General features: G+C 43.2%; 1 protein-coding gene across 1 annotated transcript in view; it reads left to right on the top strand.

Annotated features, from left to right (window-relative positions):
• LOC119650180 (histone acetyltransferase KAT7) overlaps window positions 1-21,363 on the top strand; it is a 192,875-nt gene that overhangs the window by 4,419 nt on the left and 167,093 nt on the right. Inside the window, exons 2-3 of the mRNA XM_038052736.1 lie at window positions 517-2,159; window positions 2,261-2,633. Coding sequence (XP_037908664.1) covers window positions 517-2,159; window positions 2,261-2,633 — 2,016 coding nt within the window. The remainder of the gene's footprint in view (window positions 1-516; window positions 2,160-2,260; window positions 2,634-21,363) is intronic.

Here is a 21,363-nt window from a genome sequence, read left to right as displayed (position 1 = left end):
AAATGGCGGCACCGGTGCTACCAAGGCAGTTATTGAGGGCCCTGCCTCTGTTTTGTCCGTGGGCATCCTATGATGAAGAGAAGAAGCCCACAAGGACAACTCACGGATAAAAAAAGAGTGCTGAAAGATCGGAGGAAAAGAGCCCTGCGCCGTCTTTTGAACCGCAAACGTTAAGGGGCGATCACTTTATTGGAGCCTGTTTCGGAGTTCTTTCCAGATGGTCTAAGCTCCTGAGCGGTTCTCAGAATTTCGGGAAGGATGGTTTCTTTTCATTCTGATTTCGCTTGTTTATTCGATGATATTCTGTTGGAAAACAGGTTGACGAATAATCCGCCTGACAGTTTGGAAGATTTCCTAGTGAATTGGGGCAGAAAAATCTTTATCTTCCTCAACTATTTCCCGGATCTCATACAGATTAAAGTGTTTATTATTTTCACCCTTTTATTGAAAAGATATATACGACTTACAGTTTGAATTCAGGACAATATATACTAATAAATTGTATTTTAATTTTAGTCCACCAGCACGGAAGAATCAAGTTCTGGCTCAACTTCCGATTCTTCCTCATCCAGCGGCAGTTCAAGCGGGTCCGGCTCAGGAAGTAGCAGCTCTGATAGTGAGTCATCAAGCTCTGTTGATGAGAAAACTACTCGCGGAAGTCCTCGTCCAAATGATACATCAACCACATCCAATAGTGGCACAAAGGCTGGTTCCGCTCCAGATAAAGTTTTACGTCGCCGAAGTTCAGATATTCGGCAAAATAAATCAGACGAGAAAGCCCATACAAATCAAAAGGCGAAATCTAACGTTGCGAATCGTGGTCAGCGCTTATCTAAAAGTAGCGTGTATTCAAGCGATGATGAACCATCACCGGCTAAGAAACCAGCTCCTCGACCTAATCTTTCGACAGATCGACGTAAGATCACAGAAACACGACGATCTACGCATGGTGCCCCTGCTCCGCCTCCACCAATTACTGGAGGGAAGGCACCACCAGCTATTGTTAAGCAGCAGCAGCAACAAAATTTAGCCAAAAATGCTGCAGCTCGTCGAGCATCCAATAATCGGCCGCCTTCTCCCAAGTCAAGTAACAAAAGCATATTCTCACCCGAGAATTCGTCTGATTCGGATGAAAAGAGACCAGCTAAAGGAGGAAATAAAAGCGTCGCGGCAAAAACCAAGCCACCCCCGAAAACTCGCCCCGGAATCGTTCCACAGAAGAAAGCGGCACCTGTTAAAAAGGATGACTCTAAAAGTAGCGATTCGTCTGAGTCTACATCGTCCTCTGATCATTCTTCATCGTCAAGTGGCTCAGAAGATTCGGATTCCAGTGATGGTGATTCATCGCCACCTGCAAAAAGACCACCTCCACCTCCTAGAAAGGCGAACCCGAAAACTGGAAAGGTTGATCCTGGAAAGACAGTGGTCCTTTCTGATTCTGAAGCCGAGCAGCCGCCGACAGTAACACGGAAATTTACCCGATCGGCAAGTACCCGGAAGTCAAAACATTTAACTGGAAAGGCTTCCGATAGCGACTCTGATCCGGAAACAGACAAGCGATCAAATTCAAGGAGTCCTGTAAAGAGAGCGCCAATAACTACAACAAAATCTAAAGCAAATGCCAAACGCGATAATAAAGTACTAACAACGCCCTTACCATTGGCTACCCCTCCTGTACCCGAAGAACAAAAATGTCCTGTTATGGGATGCGATTCGTCTGGTCATCTGAACGGAAATCTTGACAAACATTTTCTCCCCGAAGCATGTCCAATTTTTCATAATATAACTTCTGCCGATGCTAAAGCCCGAGCGGCTGATCGGAAGTTGCGCGAAGAAGAACGCAAGAAGATGTTTGCCACTATCGATCCGACGAGGAAAATTCAAACGTCTGAGCAACGTATATATCAGCAGAAGATCCGTGAGATTAGAGAAAGTTTTAAGCCGTCCACACCAACACCGCCAGGAGCGATGGGACCGGGTGGATCATCTTTGAATAATGACAAAACGAAGAAGGACGACAAGGAAGAGCCAGAGCGCGAACCGAAGGTAGAGGGACTGGTTCCCGAATATGATCTGCAGTTATTCCGCGATGCACAAGCGATTGCCAGCGAGAAAATGGAGAAGGAAATTAAGGACTTGCCAGTTGGCAAAGGGACGAAGTAAGTTTATGTTCCATTGACCGTTATTAGAGATTGTTAACGGCTCATTCTCTTTTTTATAGTCTTTAATGTTTTAATTATTAATAAAAATCCCTTTCCAGGTACATTGTCATGGGTAAATATCAGATGAAGGTCTGGTATCAATCTCCGTATCCCGATGATGCGGCACGATTGCCGAAAATGTACATTTGCGAATTCTGCTTGCGCTATCAGAAATCGGAAGTTGGAATAAAGAGGCATTCTGCGAAGTGCGTTTGGCGGCATCCACCTGGAGATGAAATTTATCGGAAGAGCAAATTACAAGTATGGCAAGTGGATGGAAAGCGACACAAGCAATATTGTCAGCATTTGTGTCTATTGGCGAAGTTCTTTTTGGATCACAAGACATTGTACTATGATGTTGAGCCGTTTCTGTTTTACGTCATGACGCTGGTGGACTCAGAAGGATGTCATATCGTTGGATATTTTAGTAAGGTTAGTGGAATTTTTGTATTGAGTTAGAACTACTTTAAGATGGGTTTAAGATGCAATCTGATGTAGCTATCATTCGACAATTGAAGAACTATCTTGGTGTCAGGATGGTATATGTCTTGAATAGTTTGCCTAAGAATATTGATAAGCATTGAACCCCCATCACTACTTAGGTTGTCTCGAAGGCTCGTCATAAGGCCTAGCTTACCACGGAATCATAGACGCGGATCATGAAAGTAAGGGATTGAAAGCTCTGTTGATCATTATCATTACTCAAGCTCCGATACCATGAGAAATCTCGGGAACAGCAGCGCAGTGTTCGCCGTGACAAAATGAAATTTTCTATCGTTTTGGTCAAGAAAGCTACCGCAATAATGAGTTCAGAACCGTAAACTTCATGTCGGAAGAACTTGCAGGCATTCCAAAATTTTTAGATGGTATGATTTAGGGGCTTTTATATTCGGCTTCTTGCTATCGAGCAGCCGAAGTAGTGGAATGAGCACTTCATTACGGTTTTCAACCATATAACATTCGGTGATACGGACCGCTGATCTCGGTCATCAATGCAATCAAATAGAGTAACGTCGACGGTCTTGACAGCTCCTCCACGGATTTATTCATCGCAACCACTGCAGTCTTTCACTTATTCCGTATGTCCTAGCAATCCGGAGATCTTTCCAAGTAAATGAAAGAAGCGGATAGTTGCTATGATTTTCTAAGTCTAATCAACAGATAGCAGGTTGGTATCTGGCCTGGATCTCCTGCGCCGATCACATCAACACAACACAACTTTTTGCAACAGTGTACGGAGTTTAGATTTTTGCTTCACTTGCTTTTCGTCATTTTCGAGAGGGCTGTCGACAGCGTTAGCAGAGACAGTGTATTCGGAATGTGCTGCATAGGAGGAAAATGTGATCCTGTTAAGTTCGGCTTTTAAAAGACCGATTTCGAAGGTGTGAATTCAGCCCTGGTGGGATTTTATCCTTAGTTCTTTTATGCGCGACCAAACCCTCGACTGCTTTTATACCATTCTATCTAATCTGCTTCTTTGCTACGTCCCTATCTCCCTCGAGTCCCTGCGCTCTTACTCGTTTTGCTGAACAATGAGATCCATAACAAGCTCCCTTTTACAACTCACACCAAAAAAATATTACCCTTTCGGAAGCTACGCTGATTTTACGTTCTTTAAAATTTTGCGAATTTTAGTAAATTTACTGATAATTAAGCTCAAGGAGGGATATCTGGCCAATGTCGAAAAAGCGGTGGCATGTAGAAACTTCAAGTTCTTGTGGTCTCATACCCGCAACACTTATACACCCGCCTAGACCCTTCCCACTTTCGTGAATTTTGCAGGCCTTTGCTGACTCGCCTCAAAAATCTTGAGACTCATTTTGTAGTTTTTTTTTTAATTTTCTTCGCTGTATAACTCTCTTCTCTTCTCCCACTTCTCTTCTCTTACTAAGTATAGTATGCCCTGCATCATTTGCAATGTTCCTCCTTATCCCTTCCTTTGTCGATTACCTCATTAGCCACCTTAAAGCGAATGTTAGTGTAGGTCCTGATAGCCTTCCTAACCGCTTTTCACTCGCCGAAAATTATCGCCCTATTTCCCTCTTCTCCTCCTGTTAGAATATTCTTAAGAGATACTATATCAACGACGGCTTACTTTGACCACGTTATAGCTAAAGACCGATATGCGAAACGTTTATCCACTGTTGCGAACCTACCAAACCTCACCATCTTCATTGCCAAATGTCAAAATTCTCGGCGGAAGTCTAAGGTGTTTAACTCCATTAATCACACTTATTACATGGTTGACCTGTTACCTCTCTAACCGTTCCTGTTTTTTTTCTCTGTCTTTACTAACATTATCTATTGCACGGATTCGTATAGCATGCGTAACGAAACTTTCGAAGAACCTTTTGCGGTGTTGGGACTCGACTCGATTTCAAGGTAACGTCGGTGCTGTAATACATTGGAGGTTGGGCCGGTAGACTCTTTCTTCCAGTATAAGTGTAGGCTCAACTTTTTAAAAAATTGAGAAGATCTTCCGACTGTCTTACTATGGAGTTTATCCGGAGGAGCATCTGCGCAGGAGGGCTGTCCCGAGGAAACTACTAAGCTAGCATTAGAGTGCTATATATAGATATATATATATTTATACACGGAGGTGTTAAAAAATCTTAGAAAGACACATCCATTCCAGCTCTCCCGCTTTAACGTCAAAGCTAGCTTGTATGTAGTGTGGGATTCGTATCCACTAAAAAAGCACCCCCACCTCTCTCCTGCCTTTGCCCCATGGGGTCATCATTTAGGCATTACTTCGCGGGGCGGGCTCGCCTTCCGTAGACCTTCATGTTTTCAACTCTGCAATCTTCCACTTCTTTGTCTCCTTCAGCAGCTCCATTCTGTCCTTAGGGTACAGTCTTTCCATTTCTTTGCGCTCTTCTTGCGCGTGTTTCTCTCAGGAGCTGGGTTTGTATCCGTACAATTGTGTGAATGACCGAAGTGTATTTTGCCTCCGACCTAAGCATTTCCTAGATTAAGTTCTGGGGGCTCACGCCGACTCCCAGGGCCTCCCCCAGGCTTCTTCTCTCCTCTCAAAATCTCGGGCACTCAAACAGCACATGCTTCGAGTCCTCCGGGATCCCACGACATCTGTAGCAGTTCGGAGATTCATCTATACCGGTGCGATGCAGATACGTTCGGTAGCATGCAGCGTGTTCAGTGAAGAATTGCGTGAGGTGATAGTTCACCTCCCCGCGTCGTTGGTCAAGCCTTCCCCTAATATCAGTAATAAGCTTGTATGTCGACCGACCCTTCGACGACTCTTCGCAGTGTCGTTGCCAGAGTCTATGCGACTCCTCTCGTCGGTGATCTGCTTCTGTTCCTGATGGACCCGTCTGCCTCGGTCCATACAGGCATTGCATCTCTCTCGCTAACATGTCAATAGGGACCATCCCTGCGATTACGAACACCGCATCATCCGAACTAGTTCGAGATGCGCTGGATACCCTCAACACAATCAGACGATAGGCAGAGCTCATCTTCCTCCAGTTCTGTACGTTATCCAACAATATGGACCGCACGACCGCACGACCCCAGCATCCTGCAGATTTTTCACAGGCATCGAGAGTTACGCCAAGGTATTTGATGGTCGACTTTGAGACGATCATATGGCTTGAAATACGCCAGCGGTTGGTAAAGAGGATTGCCTCTGTCTTTTCCTCCCCGAGGTTCAGACATTTTTCTGGGAAACCCAATTTTTGGTTCAGTTGCTTTTGAGTAAATGCAGGTAATCCCTTTCCGTTTTCTGGGGTTTCCTGCTGCACGCTTAAGAGTATTACTGCCACCCTTTTTAGTTGCTTCTCTTTTCGTTTTATCAGATGAGGATGTATTCTTATTTTTCAAAAACGAAAGAGTAGACTAATAATTGAGAAGGAAATATTTCAGAGTATGCATTAGTATGACAGTATGTTTTTGGCGAATTCGGGGCAAGGGTGAATGCTGAAAAGCCAATTATCTCTTTTTTTATTGAAATTTTTACTTCTGGCCGTTCAGAAATTCTGAGCCCAGGGAGAATTTCCTCCCCCTTACCTCTCTCTCCTCTGGTCAGACTTACCAACAATAATGTGCCTGAGCATATTTGCACAATGGGAAATAAAGCAACATCCTGGTGGGTTGTGGTGTTCAAAATAGTGCAGGTTTAACACCAAGGCATAGCTACATCTCACCTAGGAAAGTGATGAATATTGGCGGTGACTCTCCAAATACACACGCTTCGAACAACTGTTCATCGAGACGTGCATGGCAACAAGGTCCTTGATTCTAGTGCTCCTTAAATATTTTTTATTTAGTTACAGATCTCAGGCTATTTTAATGAGGCGTGGCATTCTGGTGCCCTCCTATACTGTAATTTCTCAGACTCTATTGACAGACCCTCAGAAATTAGTGATTCTTTTCGATAAATTCAGCTTATTTACAGTAATATCGGCGATGAAAGTTTATCATTTCTCCGGATAGTATAGTGATTAGAGCACTAGGGTGACTGGAAGTCGGGGACCAGACGACTCAGTGTGAATGAGCATCTAATTCAAATCAAAGTAATAAACACGGGCGAGTGCAACGTTGACCTAATTGCCTCCAAGCGTCCCGTCAATGAATTGGATCATTGCGCTTACGATTATTACTATTAAAGTTTCTCATCCTCTATTCTTTTGTATTTTTTCGACCACAGATCATATATACCAATTTTTAGCGCTTTTTGCCCTGATTTTCTGAAATTTCGCAATTTTTGTCTGTTTCGGTTTTTTGGCGGTTGTGCTTGCATGATCCGTCTGTTGATTTTGTCTATGCCGTTGTTGTCTTTTGTAGAGTTGCGCCTCAGTATACACACACGTGTTTCTTCTACTTTTTGTCGTGATTTTGTCTTCTTTTCATACCATCTCTTCATTATCAGGGTCTCTTTCGCGCCTTATTTCGGACACTATCTGGGATAATTTTCTGTATTATACATATGTATAATCCGAGAGATGTTAAATAGTGTGGAGGCACCTTCACATTGCTTTAACCCAGAGTCTTTGTAAAAACATCTAGTTGTTGTTGGTCATTGTCATTCACGGGAACGCCGATAGTGAGGAAAGTTCCCGGTCTATCGGTTCTCTCTCCTGTCATGCTGCCTAGCAGCATCTAGGTGGAAGTGTTGAGGTTATTCTGCACACCAAGTTGTTCCAGAACCCCGGCACCATTCCGCGCTTCTTCTGAAAGCCAGAGGAGGCACTTTTTTAACGATGGCAGCTCAGAGACCCTTTTCAGGGTTAGTCGCATACCCTTCCACACATCGTTGTGGGAGCAGTACTGCCTCGTTCGTATCTTCTACCGACTCAAAGCAAATCTTAATGCCTTGCGAGGATGCAGCCCTTACAGCTAGGAGAAATTTTCTCGTAAGCTGTTCGCACTACTCAGTATCTTCACCGGACGGATTGAAGTCGTCATATAACACCCATCCATCGGGTTTGATGCCTTGGCTGCAAATGAAGGCCTAGCCGTTGCCGGCCGAGCCCTCTTTGCTGCCTTTTGTGTCAAAGAGTTAGAATCGTCCGAGGACCGCTGCCGGTTAGCGGCAGGTGCCCCGAACGATCCTTTTCTCTCAACCTTGGGACAGCCCGTGGGTTGAGATGCGATATCCTGCTGTTATTTTTTTCATCAAATTGTAACCGGATACTCAATTATGTATCTTAAAGTTATGCTCAGTCTGTAGATCTCCTCATTTATATGCTTTCGCTTCTTCGTTCTATTTCGAACATAATAGGTCAAAGTTGTCGCTTCTGGTCAAATTCAAGACTTTGAATGTCAATATTACGCGAAAGTGGGTGTTCTCGCATAATATGCCTAGATTACGTGCTACGGACTAATGGGGCAAATGCAGACTCAAATATTTTTATAAAAGAAATACACAACACCTTTCATATCTGAAGCGCCCAGCTTCCGGTTTCCTGACTTTTTTCAGTTCAGTTGTAGGTGTAAAATATCGATAGGTGGTTTTCTCTAGTAGTTCCGTCTTAATGAATTCAAATTGATTTTAGGTGAGTAAATTTGCATTGTTCGGAGAAAGTGGAGGGCTTCGGTGTACCTCAAAATGAACTCTACTTTCTCTGCCTATCGGTTGATTCCGCCGTCTAACCAAGTATTCCAGATCCGTTTATGCATCCCAGTATTTTCGTTAGTGAATGCGACGCTACTCGTTGCAACTGGAGCACATTGGCAGATCTGATGTCTGATGCGTCCATAGGCGGGGGCATTCACATAAAAAATGCTCCGTGGATTTAGTTTTCTCATTACAGGATGGACCCGTATCATCTTGTACAATTCTTGTTCTGAACACAGGTTCAACTTGTGAATTATGGCCAGTCAGAATGCAAGTCTTCCTGCTTTTCGACCGAATAAACTTTTCAGTATGCTTATTAGGTTCTGACAGGAAAAGTTTGATGTGTCTAGCAACATTTAGGCTCTGCCGCGTCAAAGGAGTCTTTAGTTGCCTAGGGAGCTGGACTTTATTGCGAAGAAGTTCATTGAACTTTGCCCAATCAGTTTTCCTAGGATTTTGTCTTTGTATTACAGACTGCTCGCCTGCAATAGTCAGACTGAATTGTAGGCATCGTTGATCTGACAGTGAGACGTCGTCTAGCACCCGCCAGTTGGTGATTAACTGTAACATCTTCGAAGTGCAGATTGTTATGTAAATTATTTCACTTCTTCTCGGTCTCATGAAAGTAGGGGCGTATCCTAATTTTGTAGTCATGAGGCTAGTTGAAATAGCGAAATCAAATAGGTTCTCATCTCTGGGATTGCATTTGTTACAGCCCCAGCAAATATGTTGCGTGCTCGCATCGCACCTATGAAGAGTTCAACAACTTGCTTCTGCATATCCTACCGCTTCCCTTAGTTTTTGGGTCAATGGAGGACACAAAGAATCATAGGGTAAGTAAGTAGAGGCAACTGTGATGTTTTTCCTCTCTTCATTGATCTGGAATTGTACAATGACCGTAACTAGGTCCTGGGAGCAGAACTGTTTCAACATGGTTGCCTCTAACCGTCTTGACATCTGCACATAAGCTCCCGGTCTTATGGATCTTTCATAGTAACTGGTCTAGCCCACTTAACTGATCTAATGCTACAGATTTTCTTAAATCGAACCCATGGCTTTGGCTTTAGAAAGATATAAGGGTTGTTTTGCAGCTCCGTTAGCCTCGCTGCCAGCATATAGGAGGAGGCTTTGGCAAGCTGAAGGTTAATTTGACCAACCTTTATCTTTTTCGACATAAGCTTTGTCTAATGAGTAATAGAAAACAGTCAAAAGCGTATGTCACGGTCGGCATGTAACCAGGTTTCCCTCAAACCGTACCTCTGAAACTCAATCCCTTCATGTTTGATTTCTCTTAGAATTGTCAAATTTGGAGGTGTGGCAGTGCCCCTGTTCTCATCCATAAAAAGTTTCATCTAATCACTCAGAGCGTTCTTCTGTTTTCCACTTAATATCTTCACTGTTGTGCGGTGTTCGGTTTGCGTAGATCCGATTACACAAACTGGCATTATGCAAGTTCCGTTCACGTCTCTGGCTTCCCTTTCTTCTGCTTGTTCCGTGAAAGGTATTGGAGAAGTTACTTACAGGTAGGATTTACTCTGTAGCCCCTTCGCCAGTGCGAGCCCCATACATTGTATGCACTATTCTCTCCGCGCAGTTCCATTGTCGGAAAGCGAACCGAAGATGCTGCAATTCGATTTATTTTGTGTGAGTTGAAGAACATCAGTATCCTTCGCTCTCAAAATGTAAATGATGCTCTACAAGTTCCTGATATGATTGAATTTCAATCTCATTCAGGAAAAAGTGAAGCATTATATAGTGACTCTTTCTGAGCATTTGTAAACTCTTCTGGTCCAGTTCGAACACCAAGCTGAAACCCTCCACATTGTAGATTTGTCCTTCCTGGCATTCGTGAATCTTACCCTCCATGCCTGGGTTTGCTCAACATACGGGTAATGTCCCCTTCCTTCCTTCGAGGGCCAAATATCCGACATCCGATATGTTCTGTTCTGTGCAGGTCAGCATTCACAATAGTGAACTTCGGCCAATTGCCAAAATTCAAAGCTGGGATTACCTACTGGAGACACTTTAAGGCAGCCTGATCACTGCTGTCCAAATGGAGGAGCCTATTGTGGAAACCATGATTATTATTTCTTCTTGGCTTCGTTCTAGGCTCCAACATATTTTTTCATTGGCATTCCTGAAGGATGGTAAATTGTAAATTTTACCGTTCTTGAAGGAAATTCTTACGGCAGTTTTCAGAAATGAGGCTTCAACTTGCGTATACGTTCTCCTCTTTTCTGCCTTGGTGTCCGTATTTCTATGGGAGGGATCAGCTTCGATGAGATCTCTCCCGTGTAATTGATCACCTCCCGGCACATCGGTCTTAGTCTCCGCAGAACGCGTGGATGTAGGCTCTAGTGCGGACCACAATAAAGTGTCGCTTACTACAGATGTGTTGGTTTTGCGCTTCTTGCGTGCATTGTCGCTGACAGTGGAGCCTTTCCAGGTTCACCTTGTCCGGGCCGCTTGGCTCTATTTTAACATACTGGCATATCCTTTCTTCCGCTCTCTTCTCTCTCCGAGTGGGTGAAGGAAAAAATTCTGGCAGGTAGGATTCAGCTTGTAGTTTCTGCTTTTTATTGGCTAAAGTTTCCTTCTGCCGAGCCTCTTTCGGTTACGAGTAGATTTAGGCAATTTCTCCAAAGGTGGGAGTTGCCGTACTTCCTATTTTGGTTGCGTCTCATAGGCACTAAATGTATGGTTTCCATTGAGTTGGAAAGTAAACTATCTACAGATTTCTCCGTAGGAGAACATGAATTTAGTGATCCAAAAATCCCTGCCTCGACCGCGATATGATTGTTCATGGTCAGGGTTCGAAGTATGTGACTTCTTACCATTTGGGGAGTTTCAATCCATAGCTTCCATATTTATGTTCCTGGACATCCTTAGTTTATTAGTAAACTGCTACAGGCTCCCCAACCACGAAAAGGTGGTGTCCGAAGGGGAGCATTCAGGGGTAAGTGGTGACCATATATTCAAAAGAAGATTTCTGCTGGATCTATTGCTATTAACAACGAGGATTTTGGTTTTCAAGATCGTTTTTCCTCATTGCTTAGAATATCCAAAACGATAAAAATAACACCTCAAGGTTCAAAAAGAGTTGTTGCTTGTACTTCCTTTTTGCCATTGTCTTTCTTTGAATCTTAAAAAGAAATGATTGGATGCTGTGGCCTTAAAAGCACTTAATTCCCTGGAGTGTAAAAGCTTGGCCAGAATATAAAATATCAAAGGAAAAGTCAAGTTTCCTTGGTGGAGGAGGGTATCGACAATCAATCCAACTGTGCAAGTACTACAGTTTTCTTTGGTTCAACTGAAGAAGTGATGTTGTATATAGTACATGTAAACATCCTTCCTTTTGAATAAGCAAAGGCAAGGCAATATTACTCCTTTATTTATTCATTGATCCATAATAAAATATCCTGAGAGCCAACTTTTATTGGACGTTTTATTTGTTAACTAAAGTGTTGGGAATTTTCACCGACCCCATGCTAACATTATATCCTTTTCCAAAATTACTGATCAAAAACAATTCTGCCTATCTCTCCCTTGCCAGCATCCTATAAATTTCATCTTTCGCTCCTGTTCCACACACTTTCAGGACATAGTGTATCCCATTGCTTTGGCACTTTGTGTCTCGTTTTTCGTCATTTCCGTCGCAACAACCCGGAACCCATTGCTGTCTCTCCTTAAAAAAAATTTTCATCCCGGCTACAAACTTGGTCGTCGACGTCAGCCGCTGTATGGGAAACATACTGTTGTCTGGCAAAATACTCATCCCCTCCAGTAGTTTGCCGTCTAGTAGCTCTCAACCCCCATTGCTTGTCGCCGCGTGGTCAAAGTCCTCTTCTTTGAAAATTTTCGGGGTCGATGGCATCGTTTCTGTGTGTGAGCATGTCTGTGAACTAGCGTGAACTGCATCAAGGATATGCATACATCCTATATACCTTGCAGATACTAATGTCTACCTATAATTTCACTGTCTGCAGAGGGTTGTAGCCTCTGCGTTGGAAGTCAAGTTACTACCGCACACTATTATCTGTACGATGGCAATGCTCTTGAATCTCACTTGTCCCGACAAAAACAACTTTTTTGGGTATGGTCAGGGTTGAGATTGATGTTGGGCTGTGTTAGTGCTGTATCTGCGCAGAATATCCAATGAAAGTTTGTTTTATTGGAACGTAGTATAGTAGAGAGGAGGAAGAACCGTCTTATTACTATGTTGCAGAGCGTGTAAATATAGTTGAATGAATGGTTATAGTAAAAGGGGTCTGGGAACACACTTGACATTGGAGTATAGAAAAGCGTTTGTGCGCCTTTCCTTCCTTCTCTTTTGAAATCCAATTTAACCGTAACAAGACAACAATTAAAAAAATAAATTGAGTCGCGAGATTACAGAACTTGGTAGAGTTTATTCATAATGACGCGATTGCAGCTAATTTTCCAGGACTTTTTTTGGAGAGCCATATGCAAACAGGAGTTTTAAAATTAGTTTTATTTTGGCAATGCAAGTGTTATCTCAATTTTTTTCTGGTGTATAAAATGGATTGCTAGACACTTTTTAGAGCTATATATATCTTGAAAGCTGTCGTCAGGGATCTAGACCTATTTAAGTCAGCGGCTTTAGGAATGTTTTGCTTGTCGCAAGAGGCGACTAAAAGGCATAGAAATTTATAGGCTAGCAACCTCTAATTTTTAAACTTTATTGCTATTGAATTTGCTCTATTTAAAGCCAGTTTTGATTGGTTTCTAGGATGTGCGCACGCCCAACGGTAGCGAGGGTCCTCAGAATGCTCGCATCCACCAATTTGATCGGGAATTCTAATGATATAAGCTGACCTAAGCGAAATAAGATGGTGGGACTCTTCCTCTGGCTGCAAGGCGCTTGCGTACTCTGGAAAGTCAAGTGGTAGCAGACGCCAATCCGGTCTCCATTTTTTCTGACCTAGGAGCCGGTTTCTGACGGCCTTCTGATTGCATCATTCCGATCCAGTTTAAGGAGCATCACAATTGTACAATGCTATGCACCAATGGAGACTTCCTGGAGAAGGATGCTTTCTACGAGCAATTACACGCAGTTCAGGGGAGATTTCCTAAAGTTGACATTGTGATTGTGATGGGTGATCTGAATGGGTGTGCTCTGACAACAGCTTGCTGGACATGTGATGGGGAAACACGATCTGAGTAACCCACTTGAGAAAATCGATAAGTATTGGGCTGCCATTAAAAAGGATTTTTTCTCGCCCGAAGGGGCGTCATGGGACCTGGCTAACTGCGGAATCGTTGAAGAGAATTGGTAGACAGACGACAGGTTGACGCGCCCGAAGTTCGACACCTCGAAGTTTAGATCTTCGCTGCACCCGTTCTTCATAGATTTCGAGAAAGCTTTTGATAACGTGAATAGGAAGGTATTTGGAGTGCTCTACGGAGAAGGAGCATTTCGGAGAAATTAATAGTTGTTATCAGAGCGACATATGATAGCGCAAAATGTAATGCGTTGCACCGAGGTAAAATCTCGGATTACTTTGAGGTCCAAAGCCGAGTCTGCCAGGGTTGCATCTTGTCACTGATATTATTTCTTCTCGCTATCGATGACGTTCTTCATGCTGCCGGAGGACGTGGAGGAATTCAATTAAAGACCTCGACTACGATGATGACATCTGTTTGCTTTCTTAACGGGTCATGGACCTTGGCCACATAGCAAGTAGAGTTGGACTGAAGATAAACACCAACAAAACCAAGGATCTCAGTCTGACTGGTCATCGCATTCTCCCTGTCTGCATTGATGGGCATAGCATCGAAGGCATCGACCAATTTGTATATCTACGAAGTGTGGTTTCTGCCGGCGGTGGCACCGAATTGGATGTTGCCCGAAACATTAACAGCGCTACAGCCGCTTTCGCTGCCTTGTCTAAAATCTTAAAGTACAGTTATCTCAACGCCAAGACAACTGGGCTAGTGTTCTTTCTGTATTGCTATATGTAGCACATGAAGTATGAACCCTGCTGTTACTCAAAAGTTCAAGGCCTTCGAGGATATCTGTCTGCATTGTATCACCGGAAGCTTGATATTATTTTAAGCAAAGAACTTGGTCAGCGTACGGGCCTGACACATGTATGAATTGCGACCGGAAGGCGGAAGTTGCAGTGAATAGGTCACACAGTAAGAAGGGACGACAATTGCATATCTGACTAAGTTAGTCAGTGAAATCTACTCTTATGAAATGGCCGGCGAGTGGGTCGTCCCAAGTGTACTCAGAAAATCGTTGGTGGGACTGAAGCTAATTTCAGGTAATCACGAATGATGGCGCGTAGGTGTGGCTGACGTGCTATACCCCAGCAAGGGGTAAATAGCAACCATATCTCGTCACTGGTCTGTCCTCTTCTTTAGAAAATTTAAATCCCTTTGGGCTCCGTATTTTTAGTTTTGATAGATATATGTAGAGCTCCCAAGCAGATGACTTCGGGTAACTTTCAAGAAGGATCAGCAGTAGGACTCGGTAGGGTCGCTACATGCTTATTGTATGGTTCTCATTATTTTGACCTATGCACCTAATTTGCGACGAAATTCACGCTGCGCCAACACAACCGACGAATTGTTAGGCAAAAAAATGGAAACAATTGTTCTGGGTTCTTGCGGAGTAAACCGATTCATTGCTTGTCCATTGGTATTCTGGGTTTGTTTACTTCGCAAATATCGAAACCGAATTGACAATTGGGGTCATTTGCAAAAGTTATAGCGTTTTTCAATGGAGTGACTACTTTTGCCCCACCTTGTATTATCTTGTTACCGAAAAGTTATCAGTTCATAACCGCGGGGCAGTTTCATTCTCTCACCTTTAGTCAGGTTTGTTAATGTTTGTCTGTTAGCTTTTGTGTTCTCGGTTGGGGATTCTAATATAATGCCCTAATATGTGGTCGGATGAAAGGCGGGATTCGGAATCCTCAACTATTTTTATTTTCTTTAAGTTACGTCTAGGTTACCTGTCTTAGGATTTTCACCGGGCATAACCTACTGTCGAACAAAGGATAATTCTGGAAAGTGGAGGCCAAGTATTCTGTTTCTCAACTAAGATCATTATCAGTGCAATGTTCGAGATGGTTGGGTCGTCAGTTTCGTGGTCTCGACGTTGTGCCTGAGTTCCAATCCTAACTAGGGTCATGAATGTTTGTGATTGGGGCTACTAAGAAAAGCCTGAGTGCTGGCATTACGGGGAATTACTGTTCTCCATGGGAAAGGATCGACGATTGTATTGTTGGAAATTTTATTTTGTTATAATATTTTGCCCTGTCCTTGAGTTCTTATCTGACCTTATTATCCTAGCTGAGGTTAGTGGTCTAGTTCAAACTTTTGAGATCCTTAAGGATACTTCTGAATTTTTACGTATCTCTTTCAGAGTTTGCTACAAATATCCTTACATTTGCGGCTATGGATGTTATTCTCAATCCTTTTCAGTGCAGATTAGCAGTTATTTAGTTACTCTCCTGTCGTTACCCCTTTTGGTATGCCCTTAAAATCCGAAGTCCATTTTTCGTAATTAAACGGATGCGGCTTTCCTGACCGAGAACCGCGAGATTCGTATCGTCTTTTGTAATTTTTTCTCTTTCCATTTTGATGTTTGCTTAGTAGGTCCCTGGGAATTCGTTTTCGTCTTTCCGATATACTTGACTTCCTTGCTGCAGTAGTGAGTGGGTGATTTCTTGCCTATTGTTGTATCTGATTTGTCATCGTCGTCCCCGTGGACTTGTTGACCAGCAGGCGGAAGTGGCCATTGATAGGTCATACGCTGTAGTGGAACCTACTATCCCAGGACGGTCTATGAGCGTGTCGCTTTAGAATTATGTTACGTGGCGTAGAAGTGTTGAGCAAGTATCTTGGAGAATCGTGGGTCGAGCTGAAGCACATTACTACGTAGAGTGTTCTGGTAATTTTAAATAGGCGCATTACGGCTAATGATTTCAACAATACTTTGCTTACCACTGACGGTTCTACACCATCGCCTCTGGTACTCATCCTCGATACTTTTTGAAAGAGGTTCAAGCATTCTTTAGATCCCTTTTTTACAGTAATATGTACACTGTTGCAATATCCTTCTGTTATTCTTCTTCCTTTTCTCCAGCCTTTGTCCTGTTCACAAGTGGGGTCCGCTCGCCGTGATCGGTGTTGCCATCTGGCTCTATCAAATGCCTGATCTGGATGCAAATTCGGGGTTTTTAAATCCACCGTTGTTTCGACCGGCCTTTTGGTCGTTTACCATCAACTTCGATGTTCAGATCAATCTTGGCAAGTGTATTCTCGTTGGCGCGAATTACGTGACCATACCATCGAAGACGCCTCTCTCGCATTTTTTCCACGATCTATGATGGATATGCCGTTGTCATTGTTGGATATCCGACATTGATATATTGTTTAGACGAGAGGGCATTCATTATCCGGAGTGTCAGAACATGACAGACTATTGATCTGACAAGACCGATGTCGTCTTATGGTTTGTGCCTTTTGTTACATTAGAGTTCTATGGTCTACTTTCGTTGGTTGCTATGTAATGGAGACCATGGATTAATTCTGTTCCGAACTTAGTGTTGAAGTTTCCCAATATCCCTTTGATGTTGCTTGAGGGTAGAAACTCAACTATTTGCTTAAGGTAACTTTTACTGAATCAGATACGCGAAATAGCTAAACTTCTCTTTTGTTTGAAGCGGATATTCTCCCCAATTGAATGGTCCTGAAGTTGGATCTACCAGACAAGGAAATGGTGGCTTATTCTTCCGATCAAAACGCTTGCAAATGTCCTGAGATTGTCAGTTCTGAATAGGGAATGCAAGTTTTAGGTTCCCATGTGATCTCTTTTTCATTGTGGTAGTCATCTTTGCATTTCTGATCTGATCCAAAAGTGAATTCTGGGTTTTGCGATAATGAGTTCTTTGTGGACGAATTTTTGGCGTGTTTTTAAGCCCCCATCTTGGATTGGCAGTTTGCTTATCTTTCTTTCAGGGCCATGAGAATTTGGTGTTCATTCTACTTTACGTTTGATCTGCTTGTCCAGAGGTTATCGTTGTGAGCGGTTGAGGGGTCAGAGCGTCAGCCTCTTAATCTCGTTGCTCTGGGCTCGATTCCTAATCTGTGTTCATTTTATGTTTTCCTCGCTGCCTTGCTTATAACTTACAAGACGTTAAATGTGATGACAAATAAAACTGAAGAAATTAATGACAATGAAACTGAAGAAACTGAAAAATTAAAAAAGAAACAATAATAACAACAGTGAGATTGTGTGAATGATAAGGGGTGAACATGAAAGTCCTGGGGGTTTAACGTGAGTACCTGCCATGTAGGCATAATCCCATGGTCCTCTTCGGACACGGATTGGTTTTGGGACCACAATCAGAGCCCCGCCATGCAAGCACAGCGGTCCTGGTTTATACCGAGTGCAGGCTCAGCATTCATACCAGTGGATGCGAGGCCTATCTAACACCCCTGCCGCAACTAAGGGGTACGGCACCCGAGTTGTTGTGGAGCGCAACTCCACGCTTGAGCTCCGAGCAGCTCTGCCCGCAATGTAGGCATAACCACAGCCACCATGAAACTCCCACTAGGGGGCCAATCGCAAATAACCGGGCCGAGAACACATCCTCCAGGAATTCTCTTGGAGCATATGCTCTCAGAGGGCCGTCCCGGTTCCCATGGTACCAGATAACCTCCGATGAGTCCCTTGCAGACTCTGGTCTGATCGCCCTCCTCGAGTACGTGGGGACGGAACTCCCCAACTTGTTAACTGGGCTAAGGGGTGAACAGGAAATACTAAATTAAATCTTCTTTTTCTCCAGCCCGTTCAGAAATGGGATCGGCTCGTTTTCTTCAATTGAACCACTTTACTTGGCCATAGGCTTGATCTAGATTATTTGGGCTGCTGTTAAGATGTGCAGTATTGAATCTTCCAATCTACTGATGTACTACCATCTGACCGCTTGAAGCTTACCCTGATATCTTGGTTTTCTCACTGCCTAGTGGCTTCTTAAAACCTTTTCTGAAGTCTTACTTTTTTGTCCGAATTTACAAAGGAACATCTCCTTGCCTCAATCTGTTCAACCTTGCTCCTAACGCATTCAATTCAGTGTAACTCAACCTTATTACGGGTCGCAGTGCTTTTGTGTGCTTCAGCACCTTGTGAAGTACGCTTTCGCGAATCGTTCTGGAAATTTCTTTCAATTCTTGAATTTGGTTTTGAAAACGCGAGTGGGCCATCGTATCCACTTTCCATTTTCTTCTCATTCATTTATTAAGATACAGCCTTTTTCAAGATATTTTCCTCAAAGGAGCGCAAACATTTTTGCCTTAATAATGCTCATGAAGATTGTCTGAATGTGTCATATTGGGTTGGGAAAAAAGTTATGTCGTATTTGTGATCGAATTTTAACGCTTTATTTAATATGCTTAGAATTATCCGATTTAAGTCAAATATGCGCCGTTTTGTTCGCAAACTTGTTGCCATTTAGAAGGCAATGCCATTATCCCCCTCTTATAAAACCCCCCTCCTTATTTGCAAAAAACTCAGACAGCCAGTTTTCACAAGCCTCTTTTGAGGCCAACTTAGTAGCACCAAGAATGTTTTGCATGGACCGGAAGAGATGGTAATCACTTGGGGCCAAGTCCGGACTATACGGTGGGTGCGATAGGACATCCCATCCGAGCTCCCGTAGTTTATGGCGGGTCATCAAAGATGTGTGACGCCGAGCGTTGTCCTGGTGGAACAGAACATCAATCCTATTGACCAATCCTGGCCGCTTCTGGCCAATCGCCTGTTTCAAATGGTCGAGTTGCTCACAGTAGAGGACCGAATTGAGGGTCTGGCCATAGTTGAGCAGCTCATAGTGAATGACTCCCTTCCAATCCCACCAAACACACTGCAAAACCTTCCTGGCCGTCAATCAATTTTTCTTCACTAGTCAGCATTCGCTTCAAGAATGGGTCGAATTCGTTCCGTTTCAGCAGTGCATCGCAGGCGTTGATTCGGTCCAAGAGATTTTTTTGCGTCAACTCGTGTGGCACCCAAACATCCAGCTTTTTTGGAATCCAATCTTCTGCAAATAGTTCCAAACGGCTTTATGGTCCTTACCCAGTTTCTGGCCAATCGAGCGAATGCTCACATGCCGGTCTACTTGGATGATTTCGACGATTTTATCGGTTTTTACGACGATTACACCAGAACGAAATCGATCGAACCAACGCTATGCTGTACGAATCGTTACAGTATCGGACCCACAAACTTCACAAATTTTTTTTTGGCCGCCTTCGTTGCATTTTTACCTCTCAGGTAGTAAAAATGTAAAATTTGACGAATTTCTTCCTTGGTGGACTCCACCTTTGACGCGCTATAACTTGAGACTAAAACGTACGATCATAAAACTGTCAAAGAGACACCTGTAGCCCAGATTGTCGTATAGTATGACCCGATGCGATAAGTACAACACAAGATATGTTTAAGTGTCGCCATCTATTGACAAAATACGACATTATTTTTCCCCAACCTAATATACACATAACATTTCATGAGTTATAAAGGTTGTCATGTAGGTGCGCCTACAAGGATAACAAAAAGACTTGGTATTACATTTGACGCGCTCTGTCAAGGACTTTAACGTGAAAGAGTTTATTAATTATGTTAAGGCAAATGGCTTTTGGCCAGAACATTTCCTCCAAAAAGCATAAAGGAACTAATTCATTCAAAAGACGAAGGTGGATTTTTCTTATAACGATGTCCTTTGGGTACTAATTATTTTATAATATTCTCATAGTTCAGAAGAGGTTTTGCGGGCTTTATTCATATATGCAGATGCGGTCAAGATTCATTTTAAATTTCATCCTTGCCTCCTTTTGCAGGACATGAAGCAACTTGAGCAGGGCATAATATGAATGGTATCCAAAAGCACAGAGTGCTCTTGAGCTCAAGTCCCTGCATTTTAATTAAACTTCTGCCCGAGATGAAAAAAATAAATGACTATTCTCCCGTAAGTTTCTCAAGGTAAAAAAGTGGAATGCTAATTAAAGTCCTTTCCGACATTCATATTCAATCCACAAAATATCCAGCAAAACTGTAACAGGACGCTAGACAATCAATTTGCCTAAAATTTTTACTTGCCAGCTCTTGGTCTGGGAAAGCTCCCGTCGCACTCAGGGTCCTTATATATTCAACACAAATATCCCAAACGGAACGCATCTCCCCTTCCGAAGTGTACACAATGTAAGAAATGAGAACTTCTACCGGGTAGTTAAATTTCCGACTCATCATCATCATCGCTGTGTGGACTACACGTTCCGTAATGTCCTTATCGTCCTTTATAGGAAAAGCTGCCGAAACGAGACAGTTTAGTCTGGTTGGGTAGGCCGAGTGCATGCCGCGAAGCTGGAGGTTGCACCCAGAGATGATGCTATGGGAACTGCCAGTGGAGAGCTTTGAGCTGTGACCACGGATGAGAATTTAAATCATTTGATGTGTGTTCCCTTACACTTTTGGTTGCTTCAGGGGTGAGATACTGGCACGTTGCATACAAAACGAGTATAATGGCTAGTATATAGTCTGGGATAGAATTAACTGCACTGGTCTTGGGTAGGATGGAAAGGACCAACATTGAAAAAGGCCGTTGACTTGCCGATACTACGCATCGCACAATTAAGAGTTTAGAATTTGGCAAATCATCTGATTAGCCACAAGGCAATAGCCCTCAATGTAATTTTGTCCTTTAAAATCTTGGTGAATCCTATCTTCCATATCTAGATCTAGTGATTACGTTCCGAGCAATAATGTATACCCCAACTGTATGTATCCTAAGGACGTTGCACGTTTTGCTGGGCTGGTGCATCCCCGAGTAAAGAGTGGGAGCCGAACTAGCAAGCACTATGGTCATTGAACTTGTGAAATGAATAAGATAGAACTGCAGAGAGCAGGATGCAGCAGCCGTTTCTGCTCCCAAAAAAAGCATTTCAGGCTAGGGTAAAATATGTATAGCGTTCCGGTGACTACTTTTTCGTCCACCCCTTCTTGTCACTCAACCCCATCGTTCTTCCTTCTCCTCCTTCGAATGACTGCAACAT

Source organism: Hermetia illucens, chromosome 1, assembly GCF_905115235.1.
Source record: "Hermetia illucens chromosome 1, iHerIll2.2.curated.20191125, whole genome shotgun sequence".
Lineage (NCBI taxonomy): Eukaryota > Metazoa > Arthropoda > Insecta > Diptera > Stratiomyidae > Hermetia > Hermetia illucens.
The sequence above is the reverse complement of the archived record's forward strand: the minus strand, read 5'-3'. Positions and strand labels throughout refer to the sequence as shown.